This window comes from Cyprinodon variegatus, unplaced genomic scaffold (genome assembly GCF_000732505.1).
Source record: "Cyprinodon variegatus isolate N-32 unplaced genomic scaffold, C_variegatus-1.0 Scaffold4, whole genome shotgun sequence".
Lineage (NCBI taxonomy): Eukaryota > Metazoa > Chordata > Actinopteri > Cyprinodontiformes > Cyprinodontidae > Cyprinodon > Cyprinodon variegatus.
In genome coordinates, this window is record NW_015150457.1 from 1843136 (window position 1) to 1852586 (window position 9451).

At 37.8% G+C, this 9451-nt stretch overlaps 1 protein-coding gene across 1 annotated transcript in view; it reads right to left on the minus strand.

Moving 5' to 3' along the window:
- Positions 1 to 9451, minus strand: part of LOC107083113 (steroid hormone receptor ERR2-like) — a 47128-nt gene that overhangs the window by 3189 nt on the left and 34488 nt on the right. Inside the window, exon 6 of the mRNA XM_015372109.1 lies at positions 3719 to 3988. Within this exon, the coding sequence (XP_015227595.1) occupies positions 3719 to 3988 (270 nt within the window). The remainder of the gene's footprint in view (positions 1 to 3718; positions 3989 to 9451) is intronic.

Genomic DNA, 9451 nt, shown 5'->3' on the forward strand with positions numbered 1-9451 from the left:
CTTGTTAGTAGTTAATGATGCTCCTTAAATAAATGCCTGTGCGTGGCCGAGGCTCAGGGGAAAGAGATGGGCACTTCAGGTTGGAATAAATATTCAGTGGTAAAGGAGAAAGATTCATTTCTTTTTGGTAGCATGGCGTACGGCGTACATCCCCCCATTTTGCTAATGAATTCAGATGGCTGCATTACAAGGATATCGTTCATCTGAATGATGGTGGCAGATGGCCTTCATTTCCATAAGAAAGAGCAGTTGGCCCCCTTATGTACAAGCTCTAAAATAAAACCAGTTGAGCTTTATTTAAAACTGTCTCTATGTAAAACTCTGAATTCTGGAAGAAAAGAAAAACAGTGGTCCTTAAAAAGGACAAGCTGACACAGGATTTTAATAGACAAGCATAATATTTCGGGTCTTGCCTGTTTGACAAACCATAGTCAACAAAAGTGAAGTTTTCATCAGTGTCATCCCAGAAGTGGACTGAGACATGTCTGCTGGATAAATAGTGAGGGAATCAAATCAGCTATGTGTCATTTATTCAGTAAGCGAAGTGAAACCCATGTATGAACATGTAAATGAGGAATAAAAAAGAGAAAGTACAAGGCTAATTATGTTCCTAACTGACTGATTAAGGCTCTTTTACCAGTCGCCTTCTGTGTAAATTGCATTTCTATCTTGGGAAATTAACTAGGCTACGTGGACCGCACATGTGTTCCAGTGCTCTTCGTTTGAAACCTTCTTGTTAATGCTGATCCGATCCTGGTTTGGCATATGAGCGCATGAGTGAGACTACAGAAAATGTCTTCAAATGTGTTTTTATGTGTGGGTATTTAAGGTGCTAAGAGGCGGCATGCAAAACTTGCTTTGAAGAAACAATTTCCGTGTAATCCGTCAGCAGCTTGGCGTCAATCCTGTCGATACTCTGCTAATTACAAAATCAATGGCCATGAATTTCCACAGCTGTCATACCCACCGGACCAGTGGAGCCGAAGCTGTGTGAGACTTTGTTCAAACGAGCTAAAGTTGCCCTCTCGCCCTTGCTGAGCCTCCCGCTCAACCCCAGGCCTGTCCTCTCCCACACTTCTCCCTTACGTTTCCAATCCCTTCCTTTTCTTCCCCCCTTTTACTCCCGTGGAGAGTTTGTAATCAGATGGCCAAAGCTCTGCGCTCAGCATCTTTTTTCATTTTTCAGTCAGGCAGGAGAAAAGACTCCTAACAGCCATCGATTACTGGGGGACAGGCCCAGCCTCATGAAAAGCAAACTGTCGATATGGTCGCAGCATCTTCACACTGGAACAAACGAGGCCCGTCGCTCCCCGACGCTCATTCCACTCCACTTAACACATTTTATTGACAGCCCCTGTTTTTCTAATGAAATGCTAAATATATCTCCCTCTGCTGAGGCGCGCTGGCAGCCACTGTTATGGAGATGGAGGTAATGAGAGCGCACGGTGACAGTCACACACACGTATCTTTGAACAAATTAAAATGAAGCTGAAAAAAAAAAACAGAACTCTGACCTTTAATCTTATCAGGCAGCCTTTAAGATGAAAGTGATGATTTCACAAGATATAGATCAGCTCTTAACATTTCTTTTGTCAATTTTCTTTGTTTGTTTAATTAAATGGCAATCTTGTTGATTGGTTTAAGATTAGACATGCAAACATAACTTTTAAGACCACTAATGTAAAAAAAAATGTGAATGACGGTATTGAATGAAATGAACTCATTCATTAAGAACCATATTCGTTACATTTTTATTTCATTCTGTTGGTTTTCAATATTTTTGGCCAATTTTTAGCATTGACAGAGCTTTAAAAATATGTTCATGCAGTACCTCTTAAACTCTTCAACGCTTTTTCATAACATTGCCACAAATTTGAACGTATTTTCTGGGTAATATCTCCAATGAACCAGAAACAAAGTTGTCAATATTTGTGAAGCCGAAGGAAATTTAAAGAATGACTGTTTGTACAAATGTAGCAGCTGGAAGGTAAACCTATGATGCATTTTGAAGTCTCTCACATCTTCAACAGTTTTTCTTCCAGAGTGTCCCTACATTGCCCTCCATCCTTCTTCTTATAAACTGCTTGCATAGTTTCCCTGCCTCTGCAAAATTCCTACACCATGATGCTGGCACCACCATGTTTTGCCATGGGAATGGAGTATTCAGTTTGGTGTGCCATGTCAGTGTTCTGTCAAACACTCTTATTGCAAACAAAACTTTTCTAATAATTGACTGTGTCTTGCTGGTGTATTAGTTGCTATTTTTGTGTTTTATGCTTAGGTTTTGCTCAGCTTGTTAAGTCGGGCATACACTGCAATATTTTCAGTCGTTGCATGCAGCTACAGTTAAAACTGTTTGAAAAAACCAAAGAGTTAAAAAGTTTTTAGCTAACGATGCATGTTCTCACACTGTGGGGCCCGACGCCCTGATGACGACGGCTGACTGAATTTCAAACATGTTTGATTTTCTCCCGACCTTACAATTCCTGATCCTGAGGTGGTCGTGAGAGGCTGATCGCCCCATGTTACCCCCTTTACACTTTATGACACACGATCAGACTGAATGACGGTCCAACTGGAGAATCGGCCCGAAAAGGGCAAATAAAATCGTACAGTTTATGCCCCACTTTAGTAAGTAAAGTCCTTACGTATTGATGGGGAACCAAAGTGTACACGTGCACAAGAGTTTAACAAGGTAGTAATACACATAAGTAAGTTAGCATCTCCCAATGAGGTCAGGAAAATAACAAATTAAAATCAAATTCATTGTGAAAAGCTGGTAGTTGTTTGTTGTTGTTTTACAGGATGGTCAGGATCTATTAAGACGATGCGTTAATTGTGAAAAGACTCACATTTTGTCTTTCTGATAGTTTCACAATACTGTCAGCAGAAGGTGCATAAGTATGTTCATATCAGATCATCGCACCCAATGATGGAATTCTATTTAGGCTGAAAAGGGACTTTCAAAACACTAACAGAATGGACACTTAATGCATACAACCTTTTTTTGTATAAGCATATAATGCGATTAGGCACCTTTAAGTATTTCTGATTTCAGTAAGAACCTTGGGTATCGGTCAAGCCTTCCTTTTTTCGTAGTGTGAGCTTGTAAATGTTTGCTGTGACCGATGATATGGTCAGTTTGAAGCTGGCAGCTCTTTTTTTGCAGAAATTCATTGATCTGCATGGCTTATTCTGTTGTCTTTACCATTTTGCAGAGAGAGGAAATAGCCCCTGTGTCTGTATCTCAATAGATCGATTTTATCCCATTTATAGTTCCTCAAGCTTTCTGATATAACTGAGAAAATAATATTAATAATAAAAAACAAAAACTTAATTTACATTTATTTCATAGAAATTAAGAACTTGACAGACAGATTGCATCTAAACAAAAAAAATGCCCAATTGATTTAAATGATATACATATATTTATGTATCTAATAAATCAATAGGGCAGATTAAAAGTTAGAATTTCTTAAATGATTTGTATGTGATACATCTTAATATGTAATCTATTAAAAATTTTTTTAGCCTTTTTGTACTTCTTCACCACTGGTACCAATACATGAGCAGGTGTCTGCATTTTGAGGCACTGATACTTAAAAAAATTTGAAGACTTGTTACTTTTAGTTTCCTTTTAACAGCTCAGTGCCACCTAAAAAAAAAATCATATTTTACAATAGTGAGTGACTGTGGGATTTTTAGGTGTAAAATGTACCTGAGTTGGCGAGCGCGATGGCTTTGAGCGTGACAAACTCCTCCTTCTCCATGCGCAGCTTCTTGTAGCGTCGAACCAGCGGCAGGATGGCGACGTGAAGATCTAACAGGCCAGAGATCCTTGCCTGCTCCTCATCCACCACGTAGTCCTCTGCATACACAATCTCGTCCTCGCAGGGCAGTGAGCGAAACACAATGCTCAGCACCAGGATCTCCATCCAGGCGCTCTGGAGCAGACTCATTTGGTCTGCCAGGGAAAGTGTGGAAAAACCTGTTGGAAAGAAAGTGTTACACTGTTAGTCTTGTTTTTCTGGTGTTTCGAAAAGTGCATTTGAGGCCAACTTGTTAACCCCAGTGCTCAGTTACAGCCTAACGTAAGTCTTCTGCATGCTTTATGGACTTAACTACATTTACTGTAAATTCCCAAGAGGAGAATAACTTGAAACAGAACTGAGTGCTGTATATACCGGCTTAAGGGTGGAATATAAATCTGTCAAATCAAAAGGCCTTTGAAACATGAACCACGGCTAGTTCAACCATCAACAGTCAGACCTTTGGTGCATCTGCAATGCAGATTAGTCAAACTTCCTTGTGGAGTACGGAAAGCATTTATAATGTACAATTTGTAAAAAAGATAAAAACATTGTTCCAGAAATAAAAATAACTTTTGATGTTTGGGTCAACTCCCTAAAAATGTATCTCATTCATTTAGAATGTTATTGAAAAGCAAATTTATTTTAATGTTTTAAGAAGTACAAGTTATGATGATAATTGAAAGCTAATGAAAAGCCTACATGCTATCCCATCAACTTCCAAAATTATTGGAAAACATTTTTTTAATAAGGTTGCACGGCGGTGTAGTTTGTAGCACAATTGCCTTGCAGCAAGAGGGTTCAGGGATTGATCCCTGGCAGGGATATTTCTGCATGGAGTTTCTATGTTCTCCATGTGCATGTTTGGGTTCTCTCTGGGTACTTCAGCTTCCTCCCACAGTCCAAAACCATACATTTTAAGTCAACTGGCATCTCTAAATTGTCCTTCGGCATGGTTATAAGTCTTTGTGTGTCTCTGGGTTGCCAAGCGACAGACTGGCGACCTGTCTAGGGTATACTCACCCATAGAATGCCAGCAGGCACCCGTCCCACTGCCACCATGATGGAATACATGGGAGAAGATGGATGGATTTTAATGTAGAAATGTTCAGCCTGTTACACTTTTTAGTTTTCAAGGAAGCCTAATTTGCTCTAATAGTGGCCTTCCAATCATCATCTCTGCTCATCCTCCTCACTATAAGACCTTAAAATGCAATGTGGATTGCAGCAGCAATCCACATTTTTTAAATACTTTTCTAAAACGATGAAATATTATATTTTGCTAGCCTTTTTCTACTACATCTAGTGAAGTAAAGCCAATTGCCACTTCAAAAAACATAAAACATGTAAGATAAATTAAACTGCTGAGAAAATACAGCATTTAAGTGAATTTGGTTAGCTCAACTGCCTTCAAATTAGCTCCATGATTTAAAGAGTTTATTTTTGTAGAACGATTAAAAGGAAAATTGGATTTTAAAATAATTCAGAATAAAAGAAAGCTTCTTCTTTTGATTGTTCAACCTTCTGAACCCAAAGTGGCAATTCGGCCTGATGTGGAGGTCAAGGAGTCAACTGTCCTCCAGCTTTCAAGCTCACCTCATTGACAGACAGACAGCTGAAAAGGCTCCTGGAGCCACAATACCATTCACCATACTTGATGGCAAATAGGGAGGTGATTCCAGTGCACTAAAGCGACAACGCTGCTTACCTAAATCTAAACTGCTATGGATCAGAGTCCGTCAGGCTGACTAAATAGAGGCCCTCCCAATAGCTCTTATCAAGCAAATAGAGGTGCGATGGAAAGAGGGAGAATGAGCTGGAGAGAAAAGAATGCTGGGGGTGCCATTGATTAGTAGATTGTAATCAGTCCACCAAATGCGAAAGGGCCATCGATCCAGAGCCTCAGATCTGACAAACAGACAGCTGATGGAGGACATCCGGTACATGTTTAGAGGGGGGCAGGGAAAACTAAAGCTCACTGCAAAAGTATTTGGACAGCTTTACTATTTAACACTTCAGTGTATTTAAGGGGAACTTATTTAGCTTTGGGCAGGAGTGGGTGACCATAAAAAGTAAAGCTGATCATTGTTTTGATAGTTATTTCTAAAAGAAAAGTAAAAGATTAAGTCTCTGGGCAAAAAGTGTCAAACCGAAACTTTGACTAGGCCATTCAAACACATTGATATGAGGCGATCTAAACTAGATGATGATGGATGTTAGTGGTTGCTGTCCTGGTTGGTGAACCTTTACCTCAGTCTTCCAGTCTCAAGCCTTATAGACTGCCCTCCATCTACTGTTCCTTTAGCCTGAGCATCTTCTCTCTCCCAAATGATGTTGAAAGCATACAGTAATTTGGCAACATAGCCTAACCAATTTCACCAAAACTTTTTCTACTTTGTTCCCGGGGTTGTCTTATTTAACTTTTATCTTTACAGAACAGCTATATTTACACACAGATTGGGCCTCCTACAAGAAGCGTTCGTACGAATTGATTTTGGAGAAAAGCCCATTCGCCATTTTTTTTCCCTATTTCTTATCTTCCCTTAGGTGTGGACGAATTTTACAAATGTTCCAGACTTGATGTAGGAGTTTTGCGCAATAAGGGTATACAGAGATTACTACATTTGTTGTTACTTAAAAGCAATTGTCCATTTTATCAGGCCAGATTTACATTTCTCAGAAATGTTTGCTCACTTACGCATAGATGGGCTGCATTAAATTTACGAAGATCATTTACGATAATTTACTGAAGTTAAAAACGTGTTGAATCTGATGTGGCAGGTTCATAAAAGTCTGTGGTAGCAGAAAATGTTGGAAAAATTTATAACAAGAATACCAAAATATTGCTGCATGAGGCAGCAATATTCAGTGACTCACTGTGCCCTAATATTTACTACCTGGATAATTCTGAATGTAATGTACACTAAAGGCGCTTGAATAAAAAACTTGTCAAAATGTGAAAAAGTGAAAGAAGTGTTTCTCTTCAGCTTTAAAAGCATGAACAACTCTGAGTTGATCAGTCATTTATAATGTAGAGATGCACTGTTACGATATTAATATCTGTATCCTACCTGATGTACAAAAGTACAAAAAGTTATGCATCGGATATCGGTGAAAATGAGCCGGATCCATAGAGCAGATGTATTTAGTTTGTTTCTATAAGAAATTTTAGTTAGGTTAAAAATATCTTGAACACCCGAAATGTTTAGACATTTATGGGCATCTGTCTTTGAGTTATTAAAATGCAGTGGGTCTGAATCCATACGTTATGTATTTGTTTTCAGGATGGAATTTGTCAAGTTAACATGATTTATTCCTTTTTTTTTTTTTTTGACCTTATACATCTCAAGAGACCATTTGGGTTTACATATACCTGCTTAGGGAAACACAGCTCTGGTAATGGAAAACAATCGGAATCTGCAGATATCAAATTAAAGTCCCAAAATCATTTCAGAGGTGAAACATGTGGATTGGTCCATCCAAAACAATAAATTAAGAATCACAAATATACGAATTAAAGATTCTTACATTGACAGTTTGTTTTGAAGAATTTAAAACATTAATTTTCAGATAGTGATAGGATGAAACTGAACACATTGAACATATAAAAAAGAAATTATCTTAAATTATTTGGAAAAAGTAATAAGATAAAAATGTTAAATGTGTGAACTATCTCCAAACCATGCTATAAACAGTCTAAAGAAAGTCAGAGCTCGTCATGCTGCAATGTGGATCAAGTCTGGATTTAATAAAGTCAATCATTTAGGTAGGATTGACCCATATTCACAACCAGCTTATCTATTTGAAATTCCTAATATGTGACAACAGAGGAGTTAATAAACAAAAACAAACTTCTAAATAATCTCATAGTCATTCTTGATCGAGAGCTGACCCTCTTTTCAACCATTTTTTCATTTTCCCAACCATTCTTTATTTCCAGTCAATTTACCAAAGAGTAAAGAGAGACTTCATGTCTCCCTCGGGGTCACCCTGGAGCTTCAGGTGTGCGGCTGAGTTAAGTGTTGCTGTGGAGGGTGAATCCCCTGATGAAATATCAATATTCCAACCTACTGATTTACTCCCGTTTGACTAAACATGACACAATATTGAGCAAACAGGGAAATGTCAATGTCCTTGCATGTGCCTGCATTCTCTTTGTGCGATGGCAGGAAAGCATGGCCTTTTTTATCTTTAGAAAAGCAGCAGATGGAGGTGAAAGATTTGGTTTGAGACAGTTTTAAGGTAATTATTATCTTATTCAGAGAAACCCCCTGCATTAATACAATTGTTTTGTGTGAACTCTCTATTAAAAGAAAAATGTACAATAGATTAATTAAAGGAAAAGTCTGGTCATATTCAGAATTCAAACTTCTGAAAGTACTTTAAATATCAAATTATGACATACTGTAAATTATCCAACAGTAAATTATAAGTGTTTTTAATTAAGAGTAATTTAATTTGAATGTCCTTTACCGGAAAAATCCATGTCTGTCAAATAACACTACCGCCACCTAACGGTTTGCGGTATCGGCTGTTGATCAAGTCATGTTAAATAATTGTTATTGATTGCAGATGTTTGCCACGCCGTGACAACACTGGCAGAAGATGTCAGGAGTGAGGTGTTACTATATTTGGGCAAAAATGGTCGCTCCAGGACTCAGTGATCATGATGAAAATGATAATTATTTTGTTTTTACTGATTAACGAAAAATGTATCAAATCCCCGTGAAGGAATTAGTTTTAGCTATAGATAATGATCCATTGATCATTCCTTGTTGATTGGACTTTTCCTTTAAGGAAAAAGTATGCTAAAGCTCACTCTAAAGTTACCAGATACTTCCTAAATATAATGTATTCAAGGGCTATAAATAGAAAACAAAATTAATTTTATCTCAAATGACAGTGAACCACAGAAGGATCAATGGTTTGGTCTGCTTCAAGCAGACCTTAGCAGACAGAGACAAGCTGTGCTGCAGACCCTTTCTGCTTTATGCTTCAGGAACAGTAAGAGATGAATCTTGGTTTTGTCAGCAAGCTTTTCATAGGTTCCACGATAATTTGTATTTTATAACCTTAATAAGCTTCTCCATCAAGCATAGGTACTATTGTGCAATGCATTTTTTAAGGTTTGTTTTTAGTATAACCACAACTTTTCACAATCAACCGTTTTGTTCTTATTTGTTCCCAAAATGGAGTCTGCTGCACAGAAAACAGACTCAATTATACTTAGTAAGCACCATGATGTGTCTGAGAAATACACTTCGTTCAAGCAAGCTGACGCATAAGGTGTTGTGTATTTTGTGTTTATAACAAAAGCTACAATCTACAGAAAAATACTAGGCATGAAAGACAAGCAGCAGATCTACAATTCAAAATATAAGGGAGACTTAAAAAAAAGCTCAGAGATATCTGCATGAGTAATCAGAGCAGAGAGGAGTCAGCTCATATTCCTCTCTTTGTTGAAAACATTTTAGTCAAGAATATAGATTCAGGGTTTTTAAGACTTTTTGGCCTAATTTTTAAAATGTTATTGAATTCAAAATTGGCTGTTTAATTAATAAACTGGAGAATGGATGGATGGATGGATGGATGGATGGATGGATGGATGGATGGATGGATGGATGGATGGATGGATGGATGGA